The sequence below is a fragment of the Manduca sexta genome, chromosome 19 (genome assembly GCF_014839805.1).
Source record: "Manduca sexta isolate Smith_Timp_Sample1 chromosome 19, JHU_Msex_v1.0, whole genome shotgun sequence".
Taxonomy (NCBI): domain Eukaryota; kingdom Metazoa; phylum Arthropoda; class Insecta; order Lepidoptera; family Sphingidae; genus Manduca; species Manduca sexta.
This window is the reverse complement of record NC_051133.1, coordinates 3,130,510-3,150,297: the sequence shown is the minus strand read 5'-3', so window position 1 is coordinate 3,150,297 and position 19,788 is coordinate 3,130,510. Positions and strand designations below refer to the sequence as shown.

At 35.9% G+C, this 19,788-nt stretch overlaps 2 protein-coding genes across 2 annotated transcripts in view; both read left to right on the top strand.

Moving 5' to 3' along the window:
* The window catches only part of LOC115455947 (octopamine receptor), a 203,404-nt gene that overhangs the window by 82,296 nt on the left and 101,320 nt on the right, over positions 1–19,788 (top strand). The window lies entirely within an intron of this gene.
* Positions 7,058–9,744, top strand: LOC115455657. The gene is made up of 2 exons (XM_037440374.1): positions 7,058–7,507; positions 7,655–9,744. The coding sequence occupies exons 1-2, from the start codon at positions 7,147–7,149 to the stop codon at positions 8,473–8,475; spliced, it is 1,182 nt and encodes a 393-aa protein (XP_037296271.1). The 5' UTR covers positions 7,058–7,146; the 3' UTR covers positions 8,476–9,744.

The following is a 19,788-nucleotide window of genomic DNA, read 5'->3' as shown; positions in this document are numbered from 1 at the left end:
TACGTGGAGGTTTTGTAACAATGGTGTTGCATGTTTTGTAAAGGCTCTTATATATCAATACTACCACGTATTAGTCGCGTATGCGACACGCGTAGGAAGCGATACAAACGCGCGACATCCTCTCTAGTAACCCGATGTAAACGCGCGACTAGCAACTGTGATATTCAACTTCCTATATCGAAATTGCGTTGAGACATCAGCGTGTTTATAACGCGTCTTTTCATGGAAATGCGACAGCGTCCCCATTGTAGTGTTATAAAATTATCAAAATAAAAACATTATACAACTCTACACCGAGGTATACCAAGAATTGTAAAATATAATTTAATAGGACCGGACAGTTGGAAAATAAAGAATTAACTCGCAAATAAGAGGTGAAGATGAACCGGGATTAGCCGACAATGTTCAACCCGAGGTCGACATTGTCAAGGGCGGTCGATGATCCGAGAGCTGCTGTGATATTGGTTGAGCTTGCAATTCTTTTTGACAAGACAAGCGACTCTTTCGCCTGATCACTATCGCTGCAATATCACCAAACTGTATTGAGTAAGCACTATTGCTCATTTAAAGGCTAGTATAATTTTTGATATCCTTCTATTGTTTTCTACATTTTATTAATATACTGCTGCTTCTGTGGCATAGGTGTTTCGCGTACGCACTACAACGTAATATTGAGTTTTTGGAATTGTGCCTGCCGGCTCATATGCACTTTACATAGCTGACCAAATGTGGTTGTGATACATCTCTAACTGCCCTTAAAAAAAGAGTAATGTTATGTATAAAGTTTCAAGTCACGCGCCAGATTCACAGGCTTGATAGAGATATGTCTAAATCAGGATTTATATTTAGCCGATAATATAGTACCGTAATTAAGTGCGGAGATTGGAAACTAGAAAACTATTTTTAAAATTCTTTTTTATTAAAGACTGAATAAAAATAGATGGCGTTTAAGATTTTACGATATAATTTAATTTTATAAGGATCTGTTTTATTTATCAACGAAGATTGAGAGAAAAAAGATGTAGTTCTGTTTAAAAGGCTTAAACTTTTTAATTAATAGATTAACTTAAGACGTATTTTACTGAAAGAAAGTGTAAAAATAGTAATAAGTAAGACAACATTTTTTATTTTTAAATGATGAATCTGCAATTATCTTTATTGTAACAAAATGATTTTTACTAAAAATAATAATATCAGCCATGTATTATATAGTGACCCTAGTCATGGGCCCCTACTAAAGGACCTTACTTTTTGAAGTTATGTGTTCAAAAACGTTAGCTTCAATGGTGAAGGAAACATTGTGAGGAAACCTGCATACTGAGACTTCTCTAAAAAGAATTTCGAAGGGATGTGAAGTATGTCAGCTAGACAGTGTGGTGGACTTAGGCCTAAACCCTCTCAGTAGTAGAGGAGAACCGTTCCTTGCATTGGGATAGTATATTTTGGAGGGCTGGTATTATATTTATTTGTAACTATATTCTTCTAATTTAATAAGCCTTCATCATGAGATGAAAAGATGTAGACATATAACAAGTTAAAGTGATTGAAAGTACTTGGATATTAACCGACTTCAAAAAAGGAGGAGGTTCTCTATTCGACTGTATGTTTTTTTTGTGTGTTTGTAGATTTGTAATTAGTTTGTAAGTTTAACCTGTCAGCAAAATTTTAATTATTCTTTCAGTAATTGTACATCAGAAATGAAGGCTATTTTATTTTCTAATTAAATATTAGAAAGAGCATTACACCCTTGGGAAAGTGTTCAAGAAAAACTCTTTTCATTATATCTTTGTTTCGTTTTCTTTATATCCCCAGAGCCAAACTCCTATCAATAGCTAATAAGTTGTTGAAACTTGCTCTCTGTCATTGTAATTAAAGAATTGTTTTCAGCTGATTATTTCCATTGTTTGGATGAAAATATATTTGCGAAATTCTTTATTATGTTAATGTTAATTAGCTTCAATTATCTTTGGTATTTAAATTAAATTTTGCATTTTAATAGACGCAGTCTTGGATTCACTTGGGATAAACCATGTACTTACTTTTACCCCTAAGATTGAACAGCGGAAGATTTTTTAAAATTTATTCTGGTTAAGGCGGTTAATTATCAGGCGGGCGCTGACCTGTCTAAAACTAAAAAAAAACAAACACACATAAAGCTTTTATCCTCGAAGAAGTAGGTGCAATCAGTAACCAACTTTTCGCCAAGTGTGTTCCATCCCATATCGGGCATAAATTCCAGACTCCACGTTGCTACTGAGCAAAATATCACTTTGTCCGACCCGGGATTTGCACCTAGGACCTCAAAACGTAGTACCGCTCATGCAATACAACTGATGATGTCCTCCACGACGTATCCGTCGACGGCGACATCTGGCTATATTCTGGAGTGTGCTCGAATGTGGCTAGCGAACCCAAATTTAGTTGCAAAAATGCGCTTGCACTTTAAACAACATAGTTGGCCCAATGCATTATACGTATAGTTATAAGTTCGCTTCGGTTGGGTCTTTTTTAATTGGCGCTTGGCATCCAGACTCTCAAGACGCAATGCTTTGAAATTGCGTATACCATCAGCAACACATCTGCGCCACCGAGGACGCTTTTGCAAGATTTGTTCACACTAAGGCAGTGTAGAACCTAATTTATCAAGAAAATGCCTAGACATATTTCTTACATGTAATAAAACAGTATTTTTACCTGAACATAACCTAAAGCTCATGCTTAGAGAAAATACAAACAAGAATAGTTGCAGTTGATTTTTCCGAATCATAACGCCTTCTTAATGCCAAGCATCTTTACTCAATACCAATATATCGGCTTGGATAACTTTTGTAAGATGAACTTTGTAGTCAGTGTTACAAGTACGAAGATGAAGGTTTTTGTAAACTGGCTTCCGTCGGAATTGTTCGTTGATGCATACATTTTCCTGTATCTTGATATTTTGAGTAATAGTGTAGAGGAGATAGCAAAACCCTGTTTTCTGGAGTTTTTTATTTACTTTATTTTTTTCGTTTAGTGAAGTTTCGCGGGCAATTTATTAAGGTATGTAATAATGTATTTATGACGTCATGAGACATTATGATCCGCGCGTAAAAGAGATGAAACGATTCACTACGCGTTCAATTTTGCACATTCCAACATTTTAAATATGAATTTCTACTACATTTTTAAACCAATTATATTGCTGGTTTCGCAACAGAATTTATTTTTCTTATTATTTGCTATTACGTATACACTAGGTGTGAATTGGAACATAGTAAATTATCTTATTGAAGCTAGTTTTGTTTATCAGATCAAGCGCCTAGCATTATGTGTCTTGGAGGATCTTGTAATCACAAGTTCTGAATATTGCTATTGTTTATAGACAGGCGCGACGATGTTTTTTTCGCGTAGAAGCAGTGGTATAGCTAGGTTTCCAAGGGCCTAGATACAGAAAAGCCTCCCCTGGCCCAGTATAAGGAAAATGCTTAACACTTTCGAAATTCTTTTTTAATTTTCACAAGGAGGATAATAAAAAAAAATTGGGTCCGGGGATTCTGGCCTTTCAGGTCCCGGTACCTGCATCGCTCAGCTCTACTGTAACTACGTAGAAGTCTAAATTATGAATACCGTGCAGTCCATAGGGAAGAATGGATGTTTGGACTCACTGTATTACGATCCAACATTAGACCTTGGAAAGATAAACGTATCCACGATCATCCCCTGGGTCAACTCCCCAACAATACCCCATATAACGACATACCGAAATAACTAAAACACATCTGTGGGCCTCTTTAATGCATTAGGGATGGCTCTAGGCACCAAAGACGGGGCGGTTGGATTTATAGTCTAAAAACAATAGCCTAGTTAAATTTGATAGCAAATAAACATTGATATTTTTCAGATAGGGTTAAATGTTAATATTTTAATAGCTCGTTCCATATCTATCTGTAAAATATATTACTATTGTTATGAATTAAGTCATTAGATCGATGTCAATTTGAATATAGAATAGGAATGAAATGATAACATAAATATTGTTTACGTCTCTATTGTTTTTATTTTTTTAATTAAACAATTGAACTGGTGGTAGGTCTTTCATATGTAAGATTCCACCTGAGTAGGTACCACCGCAATGTCTATTTCTGCTGACAAGCAGCAGTGTGTAGTCACTGTTGTGTTTCGGTTTGAAGACCATTGTAGCCAATAACTACTGGACATAATAAGACTTAACATCTCATGTCTCAAGATGGCGAGCGTAGTGGAATACCACACAACACTTTGTAATTCAAGTTGTTGGTTGGTGTTTCTACTGTTTATGGGCGGTCGTATCGCTTACCATTAGGCGAACGGCAAGCTCATCTCATCATTCAAAGCAATAAAAAAACCTTTAAATAATGTGTAATCAAAAGCTTCTTAATATCGCTTACATATAATATATTAACTTATATCTTCTACAATAGTCGTAGGTAAAGAAATCAAGTTATACAGTTCATTATTACCTAACACATAAGAGTTAAATTTGCTGCGCACATAATAAAATTCAAAGAATCCTCCTATAACCATTAAAGTAACTGTTACTCTGTTGTTAACTTGAACAAATATGTAAGGGAGTGATCTCGCATGTGAAATTGAAACTAAATTGTAAGCTTTTAATGGATCCGGGGTCCATCGCGGTCTCTATGTTTAACGTATAATACATATCGAATCCACACTAGGTCAGCGTGGTGGACTAAGGCCTAATCCCTGTCAGTAGTAAAGGAGGCCCGTGCCCAGGGGCCTTATTCTCTATCCTGCACGTTATTTTGACAGAGTGTAACAAGCACGCAACACAACGCGTCATGTTTAGGACTATAGAAATTTGGCTTACAGAATACCATTCCACACACATTTCTCGAAGATAACATGACACGGCCGCGTTACGCGTTTACACTATCATACAGAATAAGGGCCCAGCAGTGGGAACGTATATACAGGGCTTATATTATTATCACGTATTTAATTTATAATATTAACATAATTATGTTTATTTAAAAAGGTACATTCATCAATAATTATGTTTGGCGTGCCCAAATTATTTCGTTGCGTGCCATCGGTCCGCCATCTCTTCACGAGAGTATAATATTGACAATTGAAAGGGTAATTGACTGTGTAAGGCACGGGCTTCCTCTACTACTGAGACATTATATAATTCCCATTACATAATAAGAACGTTTATAAGTTCCACACTCCGGGCTTATAGGTACTGAGCAGAAAAATCAAACATAACTTTATCCGATCCGGGAGTCTAACCCGAGACCTTAGCGCGGTAGCTGTACCGCGATGCCTTCACACAAGGCAGTCGGTGGATATTTATAGCCAACTGATAGCGAGCCTCGACCGGCTCGCTATCACTCGACAGTTGTCGTGAGGCAATCATTACATAGACGAATATTATTAACAAGCAGCAGCAGCCTGCATTATATACTTGCCCACTGCTGAGCACGGGCCTCCTCTATTACTGAGAGGGATTAGGCCTTAGTCCACCACGCTGGCCTAGTGCAGATTGGTAGACTTCACACACCCTCGAAATTCCTATAGAGAACCTCTCAGGTATGCAGGTTTCCTCACGATGTTTTCATTCACCGTTAAAGCGAACGATAATTTCACAAAGAAAACACACATGATTTTTTAGAAAAGTCAGAGGTGTGTGCCCTTGGGATTTGAACCTGCGGACATTTGTCTCGACAGTCCGTTCCACACCCAACTAGGCTATCGCCGCTTCATATAGACGAAGTTAATACAATAATTATTATTAATGATTATATTTTTTTGTTCACAGTGTGGCCCTACCACTTTGTTTTACTAAATTGTCATACACTTAACAACTTCTTGCATAAGTCCATAATGACTTATTATCATTTTATTTATTTATTTAGACAAACACTACACATACACATTGTACCCAATGTAACTACTGGACATAATAAGGCTTAACATATCAGTCTCAGAATAGCGAGCGCAGCGGAATACCAAACAATACTTTGTAATTCAAAGTGTTGGTTGGTGTTTCTATTGTTTATGGGCGGTCGCATCGCTTCAAATCAGGCGAACGGCAAGCTCGTCTCGAACCATTCAAAGCAATGAAAAAAAAAAAACACGAAATATAAAATAAGTATGCGTGCGCGCAACTGTAGATCGGCGTGAACGGATGTTATTATTCTTGAGTGACCTTGTTTGACGCATCGGTGGAATCCCCAGTTAAAATGTTCAATGTTGCCACATATATACAAATCCACAAAATTATTGGAATTTGTGTATTGTTATGACGATCGATTTCTTTTACTTATTATGGATTCAGTCAATAATAAGTAAAAGAAATCGATAAAACTGTTAAATTTAAAAATATAGTCATAAAGCGTTATAAACAAAGTGATTACAATATTTTGTTCTGTTGGGACTAAAGTTGATATCCGACGTTGTTCAAATGTATATTGTACAATTATAATTTATTAAACATAACATTGCACGTTATCAATGTATGAAACTTCTATTCATACACAAACACACACAACATCACGCATTTATCCCCGAAGGGATATGCAGAGGCGCAACTAGGGCACCCACTTTTCGCTGAGTGTGTTCCGTCCTATGATGTGACAGGGGGCGAGCCTATCGCCATAGCGGGCACAAATGCCAGACTCCGGGCTGATACTGAGCAGAAAAACCCAAATATCACTTTGCTCGACCCGGGATTCGAATCCAGCACCTCAGAGCGCTGTGGTACCGCGCATGCAGTACAACTATGCCACCGAGGCAGTCACATTTATTCATTTATGTAACGCGCAAACATACGATTGATGTCATAACTGAAATATTTTTACGGACGGAATATATTATTATTTTAAGGGAAATTAAGTTTTTTACTGTGTGCTAATAATAAAATATATTATTGTTTTGACACTTTTATCCCCGAAACAAACCTAGTTGAAGCGTTATTTTATTTACAAATATTAATTTTGTTACTTTTTATTCATTATGATTTTTATTTATGGTAACACCTGTTTCCAGTTTGTCTCGTTTGATGACTCAGACAACTTGTTTCACTCGACGCGGCGCTGTGGTTTCCAGTTAGTGACTTGTCGCATATGTGAAACGTTGTGCTATTCGAATTATTGACAATATTTCGCTATGTCAGAAAATAGTTCTTTAAAAAAAATTCATGATGACTTTGAAAATATGATGAAATCATGGGAGGACGCGGAAGAACTAAAGAAGCTGTATCTGCCGCGAGCTAATGCTGCGAAGAAAAGTAAGTTTCTCAAAGCCATCGGTGCTACATGTCAATTGGACGAAGCTACAACTAACGCGAATATGGACGATGAAAATTTACATCTTACTGTAACGAACACGACGATGCATATGATTACGCGTATGGTTCAAAGTAATTCAATCAAACCAGAACCATTCGACGATTCCATTGTGATAAAAGGTTTTAGGAAAATAAAACGTCCTAAATTCGACTTAAAAACCTACATTTCGTGCGTAAAAGGTTTGTACAATAATATATTATTACCATCTACTGATATATGTTATTTGTTGTGTCACGCAAGAGATTTTACAGTGCCGCGTAATCATTTGTTTAAGTTCTCTGAGACTGGAACGGATGAAATAAAAGGCTGGTCGACGGACTTTACAGGAACCGTGTCCAGCCCGAGTCCTTTCACTGCGAAACTGATGACACTTATAGATGATCTGCTGGTAAAGTACAGCGAGGCCAAATACCAACAGCTCAACCTGAACGTCACATATTTAGTGCTGGTTTTATCGCGAAAATTCTTTAAAAACAAGTCAAGCTACATGAATGCTTTGATGAAACAAAAAACTCACGAGGATTATGTGAAGCTGTGTCCTAAGCCCCTGGACGAGAGATTGCCTAATGACGATTCGTTGCTAAATCACGATGTTATAATCCAGGGAAACACGCTGTTCATGCTGATTTTATATGCGTACCAACAGAGCTCCAGGCTGACGAGGCGTGTGTTGGTGACCACCTGCATCATGCATATGGAATATACAGGCCTCGGGCTTCCCAAGATGTTCGACAAGCTGGTGCTGCTATACCGCGTGCCCGAAGCCCAGCTGTGGGACGCATTTTGCGAATACGATTATGAATCCTTGTTTAAGCTGGCCGATTTTCACGACGCACAACGCAAAGGCGAGGAAGAAGAGCCGCCTAAAACTTATTCACTTTTCCCATATTGCAGGCTTCTTGGCCAAAATTACCATAGTGACCTGTCTTGCAAAGAAAATCAAGTGCTGTGTTACGCTATGGCTTGCTTGATTGATAAAAAGATCGGTACAAATAAATCGCATTTGAGAGAAGCGTATTGGGTAAAGGAGATTAAGAATACTAAAATAATTACTAAAGGGAACTCTCTGGCAGATGCTGCATATGAAAAAATTAAAGTTTATGACGACTGCAACAGGGGGGGTGCGGGCGGCCAAGTCAATTGCTAGACGTCATTCGCCAGTCGCCAGTCCTCAGTTGATAACAACTGCGCAGCGCCTATGTCCTTTGCATATAATTCATAAATATAATATATCGACTTGTGTGTTTTACTTATGGTTTGTGAACGTCACTAAAAGTGTGAAAGATGAGCCGATGAGTGTTTAAATATAATCTGCGGCAGGAATGAATATTAAATATTTAAAATTAAACGGAGTCCGACATAACCATCGTCATATCATTTTATGAGTCACATTTTATAAATAGATGATGATAAATGTTTTGTGCTGTTTTAATTAAGTCATTACTAACAACAGTTTAAGCGTTATAGTCTTTTTTTATATAAAACTGTACCGATTATAAAGGTGCATCCACATCGCAGTTACTTTGTGGCGCAACACTGAGCAATACTGTAACATAAGGTGACTATAACAGAAAAGAACAAAGTACAACAACGAGTAATGCAATTTATTTCTTGTGTTAATTGATTTTGAATAATATTTCAATGAAGACAATGTCGATAATAGTTTGACAGTAAAAAAGTCTATCAGCTGCGCTCCGGCGTGTATGCGCCGTGGAAGTAAACTGGCTAATCCATGTGGTTGGAATTTGACATAATGATGGATATACACTATTAATAAATAGGTTAGTTTTATATCTTAATTAGCCCTATATGTTGAGAGAAAGAGAACAAAGCAGCATTAACAAAATATTGGTATTATTTCACTTTGTAGCTTGATCAAATCCATGTATTCATACATCGGTATTAAGATTATAAATCAAACAAAACGAAAGATTTATTACTAATTTATACAATGTTTTCATAAGTTCGATTTATATTGAAAGTTTTTTAACAATGATTAGGTAATTATAAATGATGGATTTAATTGTTATTGCTGTTGCAAATAAAAGAGCGATTGTCACTATGATTGTCATTATGAGAGTCAGAGTGATAGACGTTTCTTTCTAACATTTTTAGCAACTGGCAAAGAAAGTTTGTGTTCTAAGCCGCGGGTGGATACAGTTTTTACGTTGAAACATGACAGGGAAAAGTTCAACCTTAATATAAATTATGGAAGAATTCACGACCAATTTTATGTTTTGAAGTAGAATGGGCTGACAAGTCAACAAGAGGAATTTAATTTGCATAAAATTAGACATCTTCGTCGTCGATCGCCGTGGGTTTAGGACGAAACTTTGTTTAATTTATATTTTACTGTTTGTGTTTATTTTTGATTTCTTGATGTCAATTACTTCATTAATTATAAATTTTAAGCTCAGTATTGGAATCTGTTTTGAACTCAAGGTCATTGCTGATACAACGCGTTTTAGTCGTATATATTTATTTATCACTTAATTAATACAGCTATTTTTAGATGATAAGCCATGTGCGACACAATTTATATTGGCACTAGGGTTTAATTCAGCTTAATTTTGTCCCCAAGCAGCTGCGAGCAAGTAATACCATAATTATTCCTTATGTTTACGCGAATGTTCGACATTGAAATAAAACTATTTTAAGGGATATTATATCATAATTTGCAGCCTTCTTGATCTTCGTGGTAAATCTGCCCCATGACATTTATTGTGTGAAGAATCTGGCTTCCAAGATACAGTTAACACTAGTACGGGAGTCATGGGTTTCAAAATAACATATGTAGTGTCAATAAAGATAAAGATAATAATAAAACCTTTATTGCCAAAATGAATACTTACTGTTACAGATATTAAGAACATAAAAAAACAATCTTACAAATAAAGTTGGCTAAAGGAAGTGGCTCAGCTAACTGCTGAGCTGTGAAACTCAGCTAGTGGTTTTCGGCCATCCCTGGCCATTTTGGTGTTAGGCGGAGTTAGGACTAACTGCTCCTCCATTAATTTTAGAGCTGCATCATCATCATTTCAGCCGGGAATCGTCCACTGCTGGACATAGGCCTCCCCCATTGAGCGCCACAAGGACCGGTTCTGGGCCGCCCTCATCCATCGGACTCCGGCGACCCTCACCAGATCGTCGGTCCATCTGCTGTTAGAGCTGCTTAGGTCTAATAATATCAGTTCAAATTATCTTTAACAAACAAAACTTCATAATAAAATTTATTATTTTTAAAAATAAATAAAAAAATAAAAATAAAATACTTTATTTATCACGTAGGCGAACAAAGTTGCACTTATGATACGTCAAACCAAAGAATAATAATAATAATTATTATTTCTAAACAACTATTAAAATTACTTATATAACTATGGACATTTTTAATTAGGGATAAAATTTATAATAAAAACAAGGTACAAACCGAAGTAACCAGCTCGGGCTGGCATGGCATGGCTGGCTTTAAATTTATTATAGAATACTTCGTTATTGAAAGTTCTTGTAGTGTTGTTGAGAGTAGTCGCGGCGTTAATGAATCGATACTTGTTCACATATCTAAAGAATTAATACGCGTAATATTTAAATTATGAACCATTCAAACCATTGACGTATATTCTATGGACACGAACGTCCATATAAACTAGGTATTTGTTCAAAATCTGAACTAAAATGGCAACCAAAACGTCACTGTTATAATCTATTTATTCACTTGAACAACAAATATTGACTTATATTTTTTATTCAAATCCAGGTTTACACTTAGACTCGAGTTCTTATATTATGAACACCACAAAACACAAGCTGCCAATATTGACCACACTAAAGTCAGTTTGAATGGATTGCTGTTCAATTCACACAACACAAACACAGTGAATGTTCGGAACGCCAAACTTACTATACATGGTACATATCGATAATTCAAACCCTTTGAAGTTCTACCAATTTTTTCGAGGGAGTAAACAGTTATGACCGGTTAATCCAATTACTGTACACGTCCACTAAGTTCCTGCCTGTTTGGTATTGCAAAGTTATTCCGAATTGGTAATTGGAAACTACAAAGGGTTATCGAACAATTATGGCGTAAACGGACAGCATGAAACAAACGCAATACAATAATTTGTATTCATAAATTAGAGGTTAGGTAATCCTGTCAGTGTATTGCAATTTGCAAATTAAATTAATTCGACTGTATTTTTTATGTTTGTTACCTCAGTAATTTTGACTGGATGAACCGATTTTGATGATTCTTTTTTTATTTGAAAGCTGATGCTTCTCGTGAGGGCCCATATAAATTTCATTGTTGTTGGATCCTTGAATTCGGAGATACATTAGAAAACTCTTAAAATTATGTCGCCAATATGATGTACTCAACGTGTACTAATTTTATTAACACAAAAAAGCAAAAAATATTAAACTTTTGACAAAAAATTATACCGCCTTCAAAAACCACTAAAAACCAAAATAATAATTTTACGTTACCTATATACTGCTTACCAATTTTTGAGTTGGTGACTAATTAAAATTGATAGTTATCGTACATTTGTTTATATATTTATCTAGCTGAAATAACAATTTTAATGAGTCACTCCAATATTGGTAACCAGTATAATAGGTAATGTTATTTTTTAGTTTTTACTGGTTTTTGGAGGCGGTATAATTTTTGTTAAAAAGTTTTTCGGCGGCCCGTTGCATTTCCCATCTAGATTATCGACTATCACCAACATTTTTAAAGCTTCGCCGAAAGGGTACAATTACTGATATGTCCCGACGGTTTAAAGCAATAATACACATAAGTTTTCCGTCTGCCACCAAACAGCGTATGGTCACGCAAGTTTTATCTAATTTGTTGAAACACATCCAATAAAGATAATTGTTTCTATAGCTGCGATGGGATTAATTGGGTGAAAGTGTTTTAACCTACAAATAGCATTTCTTGTTTTTTGTACTTTTATTTTCATAATTACTATCGTTTTGCAGTTCTGATAGCTTGAGTCCAGAAATCCTTTCTGCTATACTCCGAGCGTCATTAGGCCGTAAGACCGGGAAACCAACTTCACTTACCACCAGTGGTGATAGCGATAATTTTACACCGCGACAAAAATAAGCCTTTAATATAGCTACTGGACATTTTCCTGTGATAGTGTGTGATCACGGGCAATGGTTAGCAGTCAATGTCATCTATAGCCTTACAGACTTTCGCTGTAATCTGATGTCGCTATACTGTGGTCATACCATTTGTGTGGTATTATGCAAAAAGAAACAATTACAAGGTTTCGAAGTTCGACCGATGAATTGACATATCTGGCAGTTGGTAGCTGGATGAAGGCTGCTCAAGTGGAAGGTTGACACTCACTTGGGCTAGTCTACGTTTAGCAATGAAGGCGTAAGGCTGATTAGGACGAACACGATATCGTGATAGAAAAATAATTGTGTCGACTGCCAAAGGGTAATCTCTTGTCAGTCGACATTCTGTTGGACTCCACTCCACTTACCATCAGGTGCAGTTTACTTTGCCCAGCACGTATAAAAAATAATAAAATTAAATCAGGTAGATCTTTTACGACTTTTCAATGTCTATATTTTGAAAATAACCTCGTAAGTAATTTCGTATGAAGTTAGAACAATATAATAAGTTTATTTGAGGATAAACATCTCTTTGTAGTATGCAATGTTATTGAGCTAATACAGTACTGATATAAGATGTTTGCCTTTTATAACAAGAATTGAATATTGCATTAATATTACATCGTAAATTTAAACATAATGTCTGCGAGTATTTTAAAATATTTCATAAATTGTAACTGCAATTACGAGATAAATAATGAATAGGCTCGTCAGGCAAAAGTATAGATTTATCTCCTATCGGCCGTTTTTAAATCCTATCCTAATTTCCGATTCAATCCCATGAGCAAATCGATCAAAAACGTCATTTGTAGGCATGTCAAAAAAGCTTTGCTCTGATTGGTCCATTTTTGCGAACAAAAATGCGATTGGGATCGCTTATTGAAAACGGTAGTTTGTCAAGAGGTAAATTTTATTGTGTATTGGCTGTGGATTAGGTCACGATTTCGATATTTAAACGGATATTTAATAAAAAATCATATTATCATTTGATTAGTATTGTTTACCTAAGAAGGGAGCCAACGTTATACGTCTGCTGCCATCGCTTGTCGCCGACGCTGTCCGCAGTCGCTCATGTTGGTGGGCCTAAGGGGTTTACTTCGAAAAACGAAATCCGTAGTTTCGGATGACGGATCGCACGTTTTGTTACTACGAAGTGCTACGGATCCGATGACGGATTCGACGACGGTTCCGATCCGTTCATCGCAATATTTCAGACATGGAATTTGTAAGAACTTATAGTAATACTTTTTAAACCATCTACGAGGATAAAAGTTCAACTGCTTTCTTCAAGAAAAAATATGAATTGATCCTACCACCTAGGTAAGCTGCAGTACGGTGGCGATTCCGAAGTAATTTGGTAGTAGAGTTAAATCTGAAGTTCGTCGATTCTTCATTTCGGACCGACGTTTCAACGTTCGTTTTTCGAAGTAGACTCTCTGGTATCTTTCGTCAATCTGGCGGTAATGCGGTTCTCACGCTGTGGACGTCGAGGGCCATCGTCGCGGTGCAGGGGCGTCTATAGCATATACGCATGGGCGCCGCCAAGGATTATTTTTAGGGAGGTGCATCTGCATCTACACACTATAATAGGTACTACATAACACCATAATTTTTATAATGATTTCTTATGTTTACGCGAATGTTAGATATTGAAATTAAACTAATTTTCGGATTCTTTCGCGGTTTTTTTTAATTTTTGTTGCCTCCCGACGTTTCGAAGACTTTATAGCCTTCATGGTCACGGGGGGGACTAAGGTGTTGTTCATCCGCAAAGTCACATAATATAATTTTAATAAAATCACCATAATATATAATTTTTTTCTTAAATAAAATCTCGCCTGTAGTCACTTATATAGGTATGCTAAACCAAAATAAAACCTCTGTTGTCGATAATCCCATTATAATTTAGCTATTTTTATTGTGATTTGTTGCGGACAGGGGAGTGCACGTACACTCCATTATACCCTCCTCCCGGTGCTCATGTATATAGGCCTCTCTTCTTATGTACATGGTTTGCAAGACGGTATCACTTAGGAATTGTCTCGCGGTATCACAGTGTTATCCGTATTCGCTAGTCATCGCAGAGACTTGGTATGACATAATTCTGACATATCTCGGGGTGCGGAACGCTTCTTGCTTAGCTTGCATCAGTACTTACCGTTAGGTGCACTTTAATCACTTTACCGACAAGATTAGAGTGCGCTAACACTATGTTAAAAAGCTTGTAAAGTAAGTTAAGTAATTGGATGGACTAACAAAAGTTGACATTTTTAAATAGGTAAAGTGGAGTAAGTTTTGTGCTAAACTTAGATTAGTATTTTTATTTATGCGAGCATAGTAAAGTGACCCAATTGTACCTGATTACAAATGGAGTGGTGTCTAACAGAATGTGGACTGACTTGAGATGATTACCCTCGACAGTCGACACAATTATATTTCGGAACTTGACACACTTATGTAGGCTACTACGGCGGGTTTTAACACCTTGTGTACGGTAGTCGCCATCCGGGAAGATATACAGGGTATCCCAGAAAATAGTGTCAAGCGGAGGTCCAGAGATAGAGTACCCCTTGGGGTATCCGAATCACCATTATGTGTGTTGTGCGTTATTTCATAGTTTTCGAGTTATGAATTTTTTAACCTATCCTACAGAAACCAGCAGAATCTACGTGTTATGTGTCAAAGTAATCATTTGGGAACAATGTTTAGCCTCTCTATAATGCAAAATGTATTTATTGAACACATGTTTACGTAAAACAAAACTTATCGAACAATAATATTAAACACAAATTAGTAGACATTCAATATTGACATTCATATGAAAAAATGTTGAATATAATGAAATTTATTCGTAAATTCGAGACCAATTAAACAGGGTCACCAATAAAGACGAAATTGAAAATAACTGCGCCATATTTGCTCATTATTCATGACATTAAAATATAAAACGTTGAAGCGTTATTGATTTGTACGGTAAACGAGAGACACGACCCAACTTTGTTAAATAATTCGGCTTTTATGTCAAGTAATTCGAATAAATTTATTGAATAATTTATAATTATTTGATTGTACCATTGGGTTGTAAACGTAGGAAATAATATCTGCTTTTAAATTTATCGTATGTGCTGATTGATATATAACTTGACTTTGACAAAAATACATTGACTTGTCTATTTGTAGGATATGCAGTCTCTGTCGTCGATTGAAAAGTCAAGTATAATATTTGCTGGTGGTAGGATCTATTTTATATCCGCTCGGATAGCGACAACCGTACACAAGGTGTTTGAAACTCGTAGTGGCCCACGTAAGAATGAATGAATTGAATGACGAAACGAGCTTGCCATTCGCCTGATGGTTAACGATACGACCGTCGATAAATAGTACACCATCCAACACCTTGAATTACAAAGTATTGTTTGATATTCCACTGCGCTTGCCATCCTAAGACATGGGATATTAAGTCTTATTATGTCCAGTAGTTACACTGGCTACAATTTCCTTCAAACAGTGACTACACTCTGCTGTTTGGCGGCAGAAATAGACATTGCGGTGATACCTACCAGGCAGACCCTCATATATAAGAGATCTCCCATCAGTAAAACATAAAACCTTTTTATAGTCAGCCAGCGAGATTCCATTCATATCGCAACACATATTGTCTAATGAATACCTTTCCCCCTTTTTATGAGAAGCAAACAAAAGTCCCAATTCCAACATAACTGCTTATTGTTCCATCTCTATCGTTATTTCTTATGAAAATTCTCGAAGACTCGTCCCTATTGTCGCGTTATTGATTGCTTTCAGAGCGATTAGTCACCGTCGAATACCTTTTGTGTAGGAAGCAGGTTCCCTACTGCCTTGGCCTGTGTTATTTTCTTACATAAGATATATTTATACGTGAATTATTGAGTGGGCTTTTAGTTCATGTATTGATATGAGTGGTAAAAATATTATAAATATGTTTTACTTGCTCCGCTATGTATAAAGACGGTTTTTGAAATTAAATATTCTCATAATAAAAAAATCTTAAAGTAATATTGCTTTTCTGTTCCCAATCTTACATACACTCACCCTTTCCGTACTCACTTTCCATCCTCAGATGTGATAGGAGAGAACTTATCATCATATTTGTCGTAAATTCCAGAATTCAGGCTGATACAGTTTGATAGCTGATCAGATTAAAGGCATTCACTCATTTGACCATTTAATTATATTGACCAAGATCTGCGACAAAATATGAAATGAAAATATTATGTTTGTAAATGTAGGCGTATGCACGCTGTACACTGACTGTTTCATAGTTTTTATAATTTTTTTAGTATTATTGTTTTTTTTTCGTTAGTTTTTAGTTATTGCTAAATACTTTTATGTGGATTTTCTCCGCAATTTTACGGTGATGTGCGTGTATTAGCTTATATAATTAATCAGACTTTGTATAGAAAAGACTTATTAAAAAATATATATATATTTAATAACAATATTATAAATGAATAGACAATTGATGACAAAAATAAAGCCCGGAGTTTCTTTCTGCCTTTCTTCTTCGGGTAGTCATCGCTTAGGTAGTTAGTGAAAGGCTGGTAGGTTAGCTAGGTTAGGGCTTTTATTGTCCTCACCGGTGAGGATCGCGACGCGTTTCTCCCTTATTGCTTATTTAAAAATACATACATACATAATTTTATTTCTTCTTCCCTGCCAGCCCGAGCTGGCTTCTTTGTTTACTAAGTATATTTTTCATTTATTTTATTGTCTTTGTTTATATAAGCTAATCTAATTAAGTAATAATTGAATATTCTCATGTACCTTGACTTATCATAAGTGCAACTATGTTCGCCTACGTGATGAATAAAGCATTTTTATTTATTTATTTTTATTTATTTGTTTATTGCATATTTATGGTGATAATTACTGGTATTTTATTTATTTCATACTTTTATTGTACATAAAAAAACACAGTGCTTAAGAAACAATAAAGGCAAAAAGGAGGTACTGTTGGTTTTATCGCTCTATTTAGTCTATCTAGACTTTTGACACCCAAAAGACTACAGTCAGAACAAACTTCAGATCAAAGAACAAAATTACCGCTCGACATACTATAAAATCGACGTGCGAACTGTGCGTAATTTCACTTCGATTTACATGCGATTGGTTTTCATTATTCGAATGCCATTGCGATATGTTATATGCCAGTTACGTATGCGACCCGGATTTATGGCATTTTTAATGAGAATTTCAATCATGAATTAATTTCGAAGAATGCGCGTCTGCATTTCGTCGATTATACAGTATGCATATATCCGTGGTGTAATGGAAGCCAAGATTATGTTATAAATTATAAATATTGAATAGATTTCGCAGGAGCTGGCAAATAGGGTAGTTGAAGATTATTTTAAATACATTTATCACAAATGTATTTCATCCAAAATCTATCGGAAAAAGAATTTTCAAAATTCATGCAATACTAAATAAGCTATAAAGCTTTGAAATTGGGTGGAAAGGGAAACTGTCAAATTACAATAATAGTGAAATGTGACGTCACCCAGTGCCACCGGCCATAACGCTGCGTGAGTGAGAAAAGGACAGCGCGATAACACCACCGCGCTCTCACTTATGCTTACAACATTATTTTAAATATAAGTAACTGCTTTATTTTGCAACCAATTTTGATGCTGATTTTACAGAATTTATTTTTCATATTTTCTGTTACATAATATAAACTAATAAACTAAATAAAACGTAGGAAACTGTTATGTTGTCGAACGAGAGATAATCGACTCCCGCTAATCGATGGTCTGGATGCTATTCCTTTTTCTATAACTAAGAACAGTCTCCACATCTGGTGCAGTACAGTTATTTTCCGTGTCCATATTAAACATTCATATACATATACTCCTTTATCTTTAATAAACTCAAAAATGTTGACAGGGTATTTTGGATAACATACTAGGTCGACTAAAAGAAATTTATACTTATAATATATTTGGATTTTCGTATCGCTACACTACTCTGGTATTGAAAAAAAAATCCTTTTCTAGCTAACGCATACAAATATTCCATCGGATTACTATCTTTTGCACCAACCTGTATATCACTTGATATATCGCACATTTCCCGGTTCAGTACAATGATGGCAACACCGTACGGCATAGATACGTCCGCACACTGTTTGTGGGTTCGCAATCAGGCAACAATTGACGATGAAACAAAGGCCAAACGTCTGAAGCACTCACTTACCGGCGCTTGTTGCGGCCACGAAACTCGGGTGGAATGCTCAATATTATTTATAAACAAAACAAACACAACGCCTTTCTCTCCGGAGGGGTAGACGAGGTGTAACTAGGGCATCCACTTTAACCCATGATGTGATAGGTGGCTCGCTATATTGGGCAAAAATTCCAGACTCTGGACTGATACTAACCAGAAAAACTCAAAAATAGTTACACATATAAACTCACATTACTCTTGTTTCATTTACTAGTAAATGTCTCCTGATTAAATAGCTTTAAACAACAGTTCGATCGATCCATCTAAACCAAGGATGGTTTGATCCTTACTCACCGCATTATACCCGTAGTAATTATCTTTGTAAAGAAAGAGATGAGTTACTCGGCGCCTTATTAACGACGCAACTACACGAACGATACAATATATCAGCTCAATGATAAAGATAAAGATATTAAGTGATATTTAATGGATTTTTACAACTGAGTTTTGATTACTTAAAAGCAGCGACTCTGCTGAGACCAAGGTCTTAAATAATAAATTAAGCTTGGTTTATTTAATAGTTCAATACATTAATAGTCCTACTTATAAACTTGTTTTAGCGTAAAGAGGTGGTTAAGAATTGCTTAAATCGCTGTCAAAAACATCACTGGTTCCTAGTTTAAAACTTATTAAGAGGCAAGACGGCGGATTAAACTTACAGCTGATTGAGTAAATTTGTGTTTCAACTAGGCATAGCTTTACGAAAATTTCATAAGTAAGAAATACGGCCCTCGGTATAGTTTTGTTAGCAGCACAAATAAACAATGCAGTGTGATGCCTATGCAAATCGTATGCTACCGTAAAACCAATCCAATAAAGAAGTTTCTAGACGTTTTTTATTTTTATTTAATAATGAAGAGGGTTTAATCAGACTTTCGATTATTTCCTAGCCCCACCTTCAAGACAGTCTTTCAACTAGATCGATAACCTAAATAATAATCAAAGTTCAAGTCTCGTGAAATAATATGCTTTCTATTGTTACCGAGCTTAGACGCCGTCTTGGTTAATTGAATGTGAAATAAGACTTTTCGACCTTTGTCTATCGTTTTGGAGACAGCGTCTGAGT